This window comes from Monodon monoceros, unplaced genomic scaffold, assembly GCF_005190385.1.
Source record: "Monodon monoceros isolate NGI ecotype Baffin Bay Population unplaced genomic scaffold, NGI_Narwhal_1 Super_Scaffold_3, whole genome shotgun sequence".
Lineage (NCBI taxonomy): Eukaryota > Metazoa > Chordata > Mammalia > Artiodactyla > Monodontidae > Monodon > Monodon monoceros.
Window position 1 is genome coordinate 10,862,382 of NW_021703780.1, and position 12,502 is coordinate 10,874,883.

The window sequence follows — 12,502 nt, forward strand, 5'->3', positions numbered from 1 at the left end:
ATCCTGGCACCTCCCAGAGTCTTTGAGCTGCTGCAGCCCTTCAGCTGGAGCTTAGAGCCCTCCTAAACATTTAGAGAAATTGGATGTGCGCGGAGATAAAGAGAAGACAGGGTGAGTTTTTCCTAGGGCCTTGGTGTAGCGTGTTCTGGTGCTTGTTGAGTGCTTGAAGCCCTTTGCTCTTCGAAGTAGGAATTCCTGACCTGGTTTTCCAATCTCTGAGTCCTGCTCAGGTTTTCCAAGTTTTCAAAAAATTATGAAGAAAAATTTATTTTCATTTCCATTTAAAAAACACATAGAAAATATAGTAGATAATGATTTTTACAAATTTTTAAAAATTGGAGTAGAGTTGATTTACGGTATCATGTTAGTTTCAGGTGTGTACAGCACGGTGATTCAATTATACATATATATGTGTGTTTGTGTGTGTGTGTATATATATACACACACACATATTCTTATATATGTGTGTACACATATATATGTGTACACACGTTTTTATATATGTATGTACACATATATACACGCACACATATATATTCTTTTTCAGATTCTAGTTCCCTGTGCTATACAGTAGGTCCTTGTTGTCTATCTACTTTATATATGGTAGTGTGTATATGTAAATCCTAATTTATCCCTCCCCACCCCCTTTCCCCTTTGGTAACCATAAGTTTATGTTCTGTGTCTGTCTCTGTAAATAAGTTCATTCATATCTTTTTTTTTAGATTTCACATGTAAGCAGTATCATATTTGTCTTTCTCTTACTTCACTTAGTATGATAATCTCTAGGTCCATCCATGTTGCTGCAAATGGCATTATTTCATTCTTTTTTATGCTTGAGTAATATTGCATTGTATATATGTACCATATCTTCTTTATCCATTCATCTGTCGATAATTAGAAGAATGGAGAGAAAACAGGCATATTGCTGAAGATCACTGGAAGTTGTCGCCCTGGTGGTTAGATACCTTAAAAACAAAAGAACAAGTGTAGACTTTCCATACTGGCCTTGATACAGATTGTTCAAAAGCATCTAGACTCATGTAGCAGGCTGTAAGTGTCACCCTTGCCTGGAAGGCAGGCATGGTCTAACTCTGTGATCTCCTCGCTCTGACAGACGGGGAGCTCTCCATATCGAATGAAGATGACTCCCTGGAAAACGGGCAGTCCCTGAGCTCCAGCCAGCTATCTCTGCCCGCCCTGTCCGAGATGGAGCCAGTCCCGATGCCCAGGGATCCCTGCTCATACGAGGTGCTCCAACCTTCCGACATCATGGATGGGACAGGTAATGCCCCTGGTAGACATGGAACTGGTCCCCAGCATGCGGTGTTAGGGGGCTTCAGCCTGGCTGGACTTTGGCTTCTATTTTGAACCACCCTGAACATAAGGATCTCCTGGAAATGGGGATGAAAGTGACCAGTTAGTACGTGCTGAGTGTAAAAATATGGAGGATGTGTCCATTTATTTTTCTACAGTCTTTAAAAACACTTTTATAATCTTAATCTCTTTAAAGAAGATATGTCTTGTTTTGTAATACTGATGATTTAAAATGTCTGTTTCCTAACCCTCATTTCTGTTAAGGTAAAGCTAGAGAGTCCTGTGCTTCTGTAGGGTACCTGTCTAAGTCCACCTGGTCACAAGGCCCTGGTATTCCTTTGAATCCTAATCCCAATATACCAGTTAATAGTTACATCGATTTAGTAAATTGTGCCAATTTACTATATAAAATCAATTAATGTGTTAATCGTCTACAATTTACCGGTATCCTGCTGACAGATCATTTTGATGCCGTCTGTTCACTCCCTCTTTGGTCCAAAGCTCTCTGAGTGGCCGATCCTCACTCCCTCGCAAGGTTTGCAGAGTGGTCCTCATTAGCCAGAAGACGGTACCCTCCCGACAGCCAGTAAGGAGAGGTCCTTGCTGTCAGGAGACAAGCCTGGGGGATGGGGCCTCTGGGAATATCTGGAGTCTGGGGAGGAGGCCACGGCCTCCCCCACACCGTGTGCAAAGTCTGCGTCACGGAACTCAGGTGGGAGGTGAGCAGGATGGCGTTTCAGAGTCAGCGCCATGCTTCACTTTGGGACCCAGCGAGTCGCTGCTCCATCGGTGTGTCCAGCACTGGTGATAACAGTGTCCCCTGAGACAGGGGAGAACCTGGTTCTCCTGAGGATTGTGTACAGGGCTTTGACTGCCGGAAACACTGCTACCCAGAGTGGGGAGAGGGAAGAGGGCCGGGGAGGCTTTCTTCCTGTAGCAGTGACGGGGGTGGGGGTGGGGGGAGATACGCATCTGAGTTGCATTTCCCTCCTCCTCCCCAAGCTGGGGAGATCGTTCCAGCTAAAGCAGTATATTGAGACTTCTTCCCAGCCTTCCTTGTGACATTGGGATCGGATGGATGTGATGGCTGTAGTGAGATCTGTCATCCCAGGGAAGTCGTAGAGTCTCATTCTGTCATTGGCTGGGTTGCCAGCATGGTAGGAGAGCCTGTGCTACCACCCGTGACAGCTCTTAACTGGAGCCGGTCCTGGTCCCCCCGCCCTCCGCCCGCCCCACCATGGGGGAGAGGAAGAAGCAGGCCCGGGGCAGAGCAATGAGAAGTGGGCAGAATCAAAACCAGAAAACCATGCTTCTGGCGAGTGCAGGAGAAAGGAAGGTGGAAAATGAAAAGGGTGTTGATTTGGAGCATCCGTCACCTTATCCAGGTGTATCGGAGCTGGCAGGGGCAGGAAGGTGCCCCTAAAACTGCAGAGCACCCCCTGGATGCTGCTGCCCAGCTCGGATGGCCCCAAACCTGGAGGAGCAGCCGCTGCCCCAGGCATGTGGGGATCACCTGCCCAGTGTCAGCCTCTAGGCTGTCCTCAGACCCGGGGAGCAGGGACACAAGGAGACCCAGCAGGCAAAAACAAGACCCCGGCATGCATTCTCTCTTCCTTCCCAGCAAAGGGCAAACAGGCCCAAAGGAAGATGCCGGCGTTTGGTGCTGGTGTGGTTCAGAGGGGGCTCCTGGTCCTTGATCCCGCTACACCTGCCGTCTGTCGGTTGTCGCTGTGGTCCCATGAGTCACATTTTGGAGCACCCGTAGAATCTGCATTATAAACACCAAGGTTGAAGGGATGAAGCTTTGGATGGTTTGAGGAAGTGTCCTCTTCCTTCTTCTCCCTCTTCATCCTTCCAGCTCTCTCTGTTTTCTGTCTCTCCCTCCCTGCTACTTCCCCCACCCTCACCATGGCTTTATTGGATTTCTGGCGTCCTCCCTTTAACACCCCACTTTGACAGCCTGGGGCAGTCGGTGCTCTGCTGTGTCGCTAACCCTGTCCTGTGTGCCCCCTGGCTTCTGCCGGCCGCATCTGCACTGCGTTTGTGTAATGTCGCTGTGTGTCATGTGGTTGTCCCCTCAGTGTCTGAAGAGAGTCCCTCTGCCAGTGAGTCTGGAGTCCTGCCCCAAGATCCTTCAGCCAAATCCGTCCTGCTCCTGCCCCCCCAAAAAACCTGCTGCTTTCCCTGGAGACCATGCGGAGACCCCAGTGAAGCAGCTCTCTCTCCTCAAGCAGCCCCCTGCCCTGCCTCCCAAACCCACTGCCAGGATTGCCAACCACTTAACAGGTGAGTCAAGATGTCTTCTGGGGACCCACAGCTGTGCCTTCCCTTCAAGGGATCCTTTCTTGTGCTTATTTTTCTTTTTCTCTGGGGCCCGATGCACCTCTTTGGCCAGGTCGCTCTGTGGGACGTTTGAGGGTTTCTGTGTGTGTCTTGGTACATTCCGTCGTGACCTGGGTTTGTGTGTTCGTGTCCAGAAGCATGCGATATGTACCTGCCAGTCATAGGCTAAGAGGCTGCAGTCGTGTGCATTTGTAAACATGTACATTGGCATTTATGTGGCTAAGTAAAGATTACTTGCCCATGTAGGTGAATTAGATTCACCATCAAAATCTTTGCAGAGATAAAGAGTAGCGCCTGCTCCCTTCGTAATGAGCTTGCCAAAGCTTTAAACTTTTTGTCTTTAAATAATTCGTCTGAAGCCCAGTGTATTTCTTCTATTAAAATTTATGTCTGTGCTGTTCTCTTTGGGGGGGGGGAGGAAAAAGCAAAGACAGTAATTTGCAGAGTATTGTGGGAAATACTTTTAGAGAAGAGCAAGCTGAGGAATGTTGTCCTAAAATAACTTTTTAAAAATTGAAATATAGTTGATGTACAATATTGTGTTAGTTTCCGATATACAGCAAAGTGACTCAGTTATATATTTCTTTCAGATTATAATCGGGATTAACAGATACAAACTACTATATGCAAAAGAGATACGTGACAAAGATTTACTGTATAGCACAGGGGACTATATTCAGTATCTTGTAATAACCTGAAATGATTTTATATTTTCATTGTTCAAGTGTTATTTAACAAATGCACCCACAGTTATTAGACTGAGCATTTAGTGAAATTGCACTTCACCGCACATTGGCACACGAATCGGTCATGACTTTGTGATTTAAGGTTGTGATGTAATCAGAGATTCAAGATCTCAGAGGGGTGTTTCTCCAACCTTGATAATAAGCCCACCTCATACTGATCGACTGCCTTTTTTACAATATGTTTGCTATTTTTGTAAATAATCTCTAATTGATCTCTATATACTTTTGTAAGATGGGATGGGGATGAAAGAATATTCACCTGTTTTATCATTAAAAACCTGAGGTTCAAGAAAATAAGTGACTTTTCCAGGGCTGGCAGGAATTCTGCAGTAGAGCCACCGTTAGACCCTGTGTTTCCCAACTCCTAGTTCAATGAATGTTGTTTCCACGGTGGCAAGATGTCTCTCACACGGCACTGAGTTTTACTAGGTTACAATTCAAATATAAGTTTGTGTCAAGCTCCTCTATCAATGTACACATCCATCCAAGTCAGGGTTTGTGGTTCAAAAGAGCAAATTTCCTTCAACACATTAGTAACACTTTAGTGCCCCCAAATTTAAATGCATAGAAAACCACAAAGGAAAAAAAGCCCTTGTAAGCCTCCCTCTAAGACATAACCACTGTCCATCTATCATTTATCTAATAAAAATCAAATACTACTGTACATTTTCTTTTATCACCTGCTTTTTGCTCTCAGTGATGACTTATGAACTGGTTCTCATGTTAGTAAATATCCCAGAACGTGATTTTGTTAGCTACGTGGCGGGGATCCCGATTTACATGACGGACCCCTTAAGAGGTTTCCATCTTCCTTATTGTAAAAAACGCAACATCTCGACAATGTGCATGTATTTTTATAAGCATCTCGAGTTTTTCCTCACTTATTCCTGGTGTGAGAATTGCTAATTCTAATTCTAGAAATAAATTATGTACGTTTTAAGGGCTGTGTACCTTTTAAGACTTAGATGCCAGATTTCCCTTGAGAAAGATTAAATGTTGAAAAACAAACTCCTGCATATAGTACATATTTATTCAGCACATCTAACTCTGATAGAAGGGTTCTAGGAGAGCCTGAAACTTGAGCTCACCCTTAAAGCATGAAGGACTTTTATAGAGAATGAGGAAAGCACATTCCAGAAAAGAAGACCTGCACAAAGACTCAGAGGTGGCCATGCTTCGGGCTGGTGACAAGGAGGCCGAGCTGGGGTGGCGGGTCCGTCTTGGGGTGTATTGAGAGAGAGCGTTCACCAGGTAGGGCACGTGAGGATTTAGATTTTATTCCCGTGGCACTGGAGAGCCTTCGGAGGTTTTTGAGCTGGGGAGTGGGTGGTATGATGAAAACTAGACTTTAAGGTATACTCCTGGGTCACTGTGTAGAATGAACAGGAAGAGGGGAAGGTTGAAGGCGCAACAGAGAAGCCGCCGAGGCCTGCCCTGTGTCTCGTTTTCCAAAATCACTGGTTGAATTAAATCGAACAGTTTGAGGCAGGGAGACACTTTAAGAGGCCGCTCCAGTTGTTGGCATAGAAACTCAAAGCATCTGACTGATGGCAGTGGGAAGAGAGGGAATGGACCAGTAGACAAGACATTTTAAAAGAAGAATTGACAGCATTTTTTTAAACTAACATTAAATCTAACGTATCTAGTTACCCAATTAATAGACGCACATGTCACCTTCAGCCATGAGCCCAGAACTTGGGTGGCCTGGTATCCGCAGGCCTCTCTCGCTCTGTTAGCCCAGTCTCTCCAGCTTCCGTTGTTCTTTCCCCAAGAGAGTGCGTTTTATCTGTTATCGGTACATCTCACCTCCATAGAGCTTGGGTCAAATGGATAAAAATACATAAAAGCTGATGGTCGTTACCATATTGTACCTGGCAGCCTCTTAAATATGAGGAAGGCAAGACAGGTACAGGGGTGTGTGGACTGCGAGTCTGGTGCTTCCCTTTTGGGTTTAAACTCCATTAGACTTGCTTAATTTTTGTAAGTCAACAATCAGTCATAATGAATCTGCCTCGCCATGAGGCAGCCCCATTAACCCTGTTCTCTTACTCATTAGAGGCACCTGGACCATGTGAGCAGGAATTAATAGGATGAGAATTCTAGAACTCGTAAGTTGAGGGTTTTAGCATGTTCTCAGTGTCCGTCGTTCTGTTGACATTTTTGAAAGGAAACAGACAACAACTTGAAAGGCACCGAGCGTGGCTGGTAAAGAGTGACAGTGGTTACTGGTCCAGTAGATACTGGAGGAAGTGTGAGCCTGGGCGGAGGCTACCTCTGGGCGCGCGATCAGGGAAAGATGCAGAAATATCTCTGCTTTGGTATTTGCTTCCATTTGATCAGGAAAATCGTAATTAACTTGGAGACTATTTGCCTTATACGTTTTCTCTGTTCTTTAGCCGGATAGAGGGAAGCCCTCTTGCTGTCCCAAACTCCTCTTCTCTTGTTGTCATCTTCACCCTTCTTATCTCCAACATCAGTATGCACAGCGGCCTGTATCACAGGGTCAGGAGTTGTTGGGTGTCAGCTTCCCTTCCGTTCCGGAAGGACAGTGCCCAGCAGAGCTGGTTGCATACGAATATGATCTGAGATAATGACTCTCAAAACGCATCCTTGGGCTTCCCTGGTGGCGCAGTGGTTGGGAGTCCGCCTGCCGAAGTAGGGGACGCGGGTTCGTGCCCCGGTCTGGGAGGATCCCACGTGCCGCGGAGCGGCTGGGCGCGTGAGCCGTGGCCGCGGAGCCTGTGCTCCGCGACGGGAGAGGCCACGGCGGTGAGAGGCCCGCGTACCAAAAAAAACAAAAAACAAAAAAAAACGCATCCTTCTTGGAATAATGGCTGACCCCAGAGGAAAAAGGTAACGGAAGCAAAAAATACTGTCTCCTACTTTTCTAAGTCTCCATCAATCACCTCTCCAGCCATCCTGGCTCCAGGAGTCAAATGTTAAACATTGCGTGAATAATCCAGTCCTGCATAAGGTACCTGTGATTAGGTACCCCACAAGTGCCATTGGAAGGAAGGATAATCAACTTCTGTGATAGCTGAGCTTCACAGTCTGACAGTCACACTTGGGTAATAATGGCAGGGGCCATTTTTGGAGAAGTTTACAATGTACCATTTAGTCCTATGAGGTAGATACTATTTTCTTTATTCCTTCCTTTTCATAGAGGAGGAAAATGAAATTCAGAGAAGTTAGATTACTCAGTCATGGTGACGTAGCTAGTAAGTCCAGAGACAGACTCTCCCCATTTGGTTTTACCCCAGAGCCCTCCTCTTAACCATTAGTTTATACCATCTCTACTAAGATGCCTATTCTTAAAATTCGTAACAACGGAATCTCTACTAAGAGATCTCCGTTGTGAGATGCTCTAACATCTCTACTAAGATACCTATTCTTGAAATTCATAACAACGGAATCATTAGTTTTCTTTGGGTTTTGTTTATTTATTTTTTGTTTTGGTTTGCTTTTTTATTTTCTCTTTGGTTTTTAATCTGTTTAAGAAATTAGAAAATCTGCTTTGTTTGTATAACTCAAAGGCAAAAAAACTGTCCAGTCTTTCGAAAATAAGTAATGTTCTTAAGGCACTCGATTATAAAGAGTTTCAAAGAACATGCTAGAAAGAGACAATCTAAGAATCAAGAACGGGGCCGATCACATGGGAAGCACCTGACCACAGTTAGAAACCGACAGCTCAGCAAAGAAAGGGAACTCTTGCTGATCCTTAGAAACAAGTCCTTCTGCTAATGTGGACGGGCCCAGGGTATAGTTGCACTGTCTTTAGAACCTGAAATACAGGGAAGCTTACTGTATTATCAGAACTGGTTGATTGCTAGTTTCAATGTTACGATGTATTTGCGACTGCAAATTTCCCTGCCAGACAGCAACCATGCCCCGTGGTATTTTTTCAGCCCCAGCTTGTGTCTAATGAGAATCCTCTACGCAGAGCTTGTCAAGGTAAAACCAGTATTTCTATTTAGAGCTGTCTCTCTAGTTTTGAGGACAGTGTCTACAGTGAGCTGTTCTATACCCACATTCTGATCTGTAATTTCATTAGGTTTCTCTGTCCCCATTTCTCCCCAGTATATCCCACCCCACCCTCTTTGTTCTCCTCTTTCAGCTTCCTCTCCAACCCTCCAAAATCATCTAACTACTTTTGTCCCTGTCCTTGCCTCCCTCCTGGCATTCTACTCAGAAAGTGCAAGAAAAGTGATGACTAGACCATTGAGACCCTGGACCTCATCTGTGCTTTTAAACGGACAAAATGAATCGTAACCCAGAGGCCTCATAAAGAGGTTTAAGGTTCACAATCTCTTGATAACTGCTATTTTGAAGGCATGGGAAATTTGCCTGAATTTACTCTTTATACCCATTTCTCCATAGTGTTCCGGTCTTGATTTTCTTTTCTCAAAATGCAGAAATTCTTTTCTTAGTGCATCTAAGGACTGTCTGTGGATTAAAACATGATTAAAAGGATGCTTTCTGCTCTGACATCTATGATCAAGGCAAAGATTGCAACAAAATACCTTTCTTTTTTTGGAGCGCTGTTAGGTTGGAGATTTAATTCACTTGGCACTTTTCTTTTTGTGGTGAAAACACATGATATAAAATTTGCCACCTTAACCATTTTTAAATGTACAGTCAGTAATGTTATGTATAATCACATTGTGCAACGGATTTCCAGAACTTTTTCATCTTGCAAAATTGAAATTCTGCCTATTAAAAACACCCCTTTCTCTTTCATCTCCCCTTAGCCCCTGGGAACCTCCATTTTACTCCTTGTTCCTATGAATTTGACGGCTCTGGGTACCTCATATAAATGGAATCATACAGTATTTGTCTTTTTGTGGCTGGCTTTTTTCACCTAGCGTAACGTCCTTAAGGTTCATGCGTGTTGTGGCATGTGGCAGGATTTCCTTCCTTTGTAAGGCTGAATGGCACTTATATTTTGTGTATTTTTTGCACTGTGAGCAAAGTGCTCTTCCAGCCCTGAGATCATTTACAAAAAGTGTTTTCTTCTCAGAGTTGTAGGTGGTTGTAAGCTACAGAAAATGTTTAATGTGAAGATGTATAAACATGGTTCTAAAGAAATTCAAATAGTAAGAGATCAAATCCTTTGGGAGGAATCAGGAAAAGCATCATGGAGGAGGATGTATGTTTAAGACAGGCCATAAAGATAAGCAAAACTAGTAGGGATGTGGGTGAGGAGCTTTCCAGGAAGTGGGAAGCAGGGCTCACAGAGGCACATGCATGCAAGGCATAGCATGTTCAAGGCGTAGCAAACAGCGCAGCTTGGCAGGGATGTGGGATTCCTGTAGGGAAGTCGAGAAAGATCAGGCCAGCAGTGGGTTGAGGGTAACTGCGGAGAACCTTGAAAGCCACAACGAGGGATTTAACTTCGGAGGAGGAAGAGAGGGCATCTCTTGTGGACTTTTAGCAGCATTTGCTTGATTTCAACCAAGCCTGTCTCCTTGATGTTTGGATAAGATGGATGCTACTGCTGTTGGATGGATTTACAACTGGATGGATGAATGTAACTGGGGCTGCCCTTGGCTCTTCCTCTTGGACGTTGTTTCAGTGTCCGAGGGGTAAGTGTCCCCGGGGGTGGGGATTTAGTCTGCCTTGTTCCCTGCTGTGTCCTTAGCTAGTGCTGTTCTGCAGGAGGACAGGAGGCCATGAGAGGCATAGAGCCCCACTGCAGAGGCATTGGAGGAGGAGCTGGATGGTCATTTGCCCGTGAGTTCTTGGCAGGACACTTGCTTCTTTAGGAGAAGCTGTGCACATTGTTCTCCGGCTCTGAGTGCTGCTAAAAATGAAATCTGATTCTCGTGGGTTCTGTGGTGTCTGAAGGAAACATGATAACCCAGGTAGAAAAGCAACTTCCCGTAAGGGTAGCAGTTAGAACATGACAGTCATCCATCGGGCAAACTTGTGGTCCAGCCTTAGGTGTCAGGGGGACACTCGGAATTTCGTGGGGACACGGGGACACCCTGCAGATGGTTAGACCAGCTGCCACCATCAGTATAAATGCAAGAAATCTGAGTGTGTCCTCTGACAGTGCATAAATATCGTGCGTCAGATGGATGTAGGGTTAGAGATGAACTGTAGTTGTCCTCATTTGCCTTTATAAGATTTATGGATCTAGGGACTTCCCTGGTGGTGCAGTGGTGAAGAATCCGCCTTCCAGTGCAGGGGACGCGGGTTCGATTCGTGGTCGGGGAACTAAGATCCCACATGCCGTGGGGCAACTAAGCCCGCGCACCACAACTACTGAGCTTGTGTGCCTCAACTAGAGCCCGTGTGCCACAAACTACAGAGCCCAGGAGCTCTGGAGCCCACGTGCCACAACTAGAGAAGAGAAAAGCCTGCATGCCACAACTAGAGAGAAGTCTGTGCGCCACAACTAGAGAGCCCACATGCTCTGGAGCCCACGCACCACAACTAGAGAAGAGAAAAACCCGCACACCACAACTAGAGAGAAGCCTGCGCACTGCAACGAAGACCCGATGCAGCTAAAAAAATAACATAACATAAAACATTTTTTAAAAAAAAAGAAAGAATCCTGTCTAGGGCCCACATGCTGCAACTACTGAGCCCGAGTGCTGCAACTACTGAAACTCGTGTGCCTAGAGCCCGTGCTTCGCAACAAGAGAAGTCACCGCAATGAGAAGCCCATGCATCGCAAGGAAGAGTAGCCTCTACTCGCCACAATGAAGACTCAATACAGCCAAAAATAAATAAAAAATAAATTAAGACTTAAAAAAAAAAAATTTATGGATCTAGCTTGAACTTCTTGATACCTTCACCATGAATGTACTAACTCTTAATCGGGATATGCTCTAAGTAGATTTCATTGTATGTAATCTAAATTTACTGCTTAAAACTTCACAGATAGATCCCCTGGTCCCCATGTTCTGAGACTAGGCGAGCATGTGTATGTTTGCCTCCATGACTTTGTGATTTTGATTTGACTCGCTCTCAGCTTTTGCCTGGATGCTCAAGATAGCAGTCCTCCCTGGTGGGCACCGTCCAATCCAGGCTTCTCTCCACTGCCCATTGTGGACCTTCTTGCCTGCCTTTACACCTGTCTCGTGGAAGGCTCGGGTTCAGCCACCCAGTTGTCAATTGCCTGGCCATCTCCTTGCCTGGTCTCCCTGGGAGCACTGACACTAGTCTGCATTGCTGCAAAAATAAACGATAGAATGTGTTTTTATCAATGACTTACAATTTCTAACAAAATACTGATCTTATGAACTGGTGTTTGTTCTTGTGATTATAGGGACATCTGCAGTTTTGACTCTTTGAGAGCAGTTTCCCGGCAATGAATAAGGTGTAGTTTGACTTTTACAAAATCGAATGTAGTTGTGGCAGAGCTGACATGCCCATGTGACCCAGTTAGCTGGTGAGCCACGCCTCCACTGCCCCGTGTCACCATCTCAGGGAGGCACTCACTTCCCTACTTGCTGTCATCTCCCCAGGTGGCCTTGGGAAGGGTCCATTTAAAAACAAAAATGTGTCTTTGTGGAAAGTGGCTCTGAAACAGTCAGGTGCTGGTGATGAGAATATGATCACGGCCCTCATTTTAAGATTCTGGAAGGTCTCAGGACACAATCCCCACAACGTCAGGTGTTTGCTGAGGTTTCCGTGTGCTGGGCTGGCTTAGAGCAAGCCAGGCTGAGAGCATTGAATACAAATCGCTTGATACTCTTCTAGCCCTTTCACCATGAGGGGTCAGTCAACATATTTTTGCCTTTCCAGGCATCTGGCCAAAAAAAAAAAAAAAGGCCAGACTACCTTAAAATCCCCAGGATGGCCCAAAGTGATTGGTGGGGCTCATATAAGCACCTTTCTTATAGCCAGGGGAATCTGATTCTGTGGTTTCGTGGTACTGGACTCTTATTTAAGTTCTAAGTACACTTCTTACAGACTCTTCATGTCCTTGGATGGATGCCTGTATCTATGAAAGGAGATCGGAGATTCTAACCCACTAGAACCAGGTGGCAAATGACTGAGAAATTCTTACAACACTTTTGTTCATTAAGACGTTAAGTGCTACTATCATTGGCAAGTGTATCTGAATCGTCTATTATGAAGTTATAAATGCT

At 45.2% G+C, this 12,502-nt stretch overlaps 1 protein-coding gene across 1 annotated transcript in view; it reads left to right on the plus strand.

The window, feature by feature from the left end:
• Positions 1-12,502, plus strand: part of PHACTR1 (phosphatase and actin regulator 1) — a 535,135-nt gene that overhangs the window by 452,468 nt on the left and 70,165 nt on the right. The window contains 3 exon segments of the mRNA XM_029242440.1: positions 1,115-1,282; positions 3,396-3,472; positions 3,474-3,600. Of these exon segments, the coding sequence (XP_029098273.1) occupies positions 1,115-1,282; positions 3,396-3,472; positions 3,474-3,600 (372 nt within the window).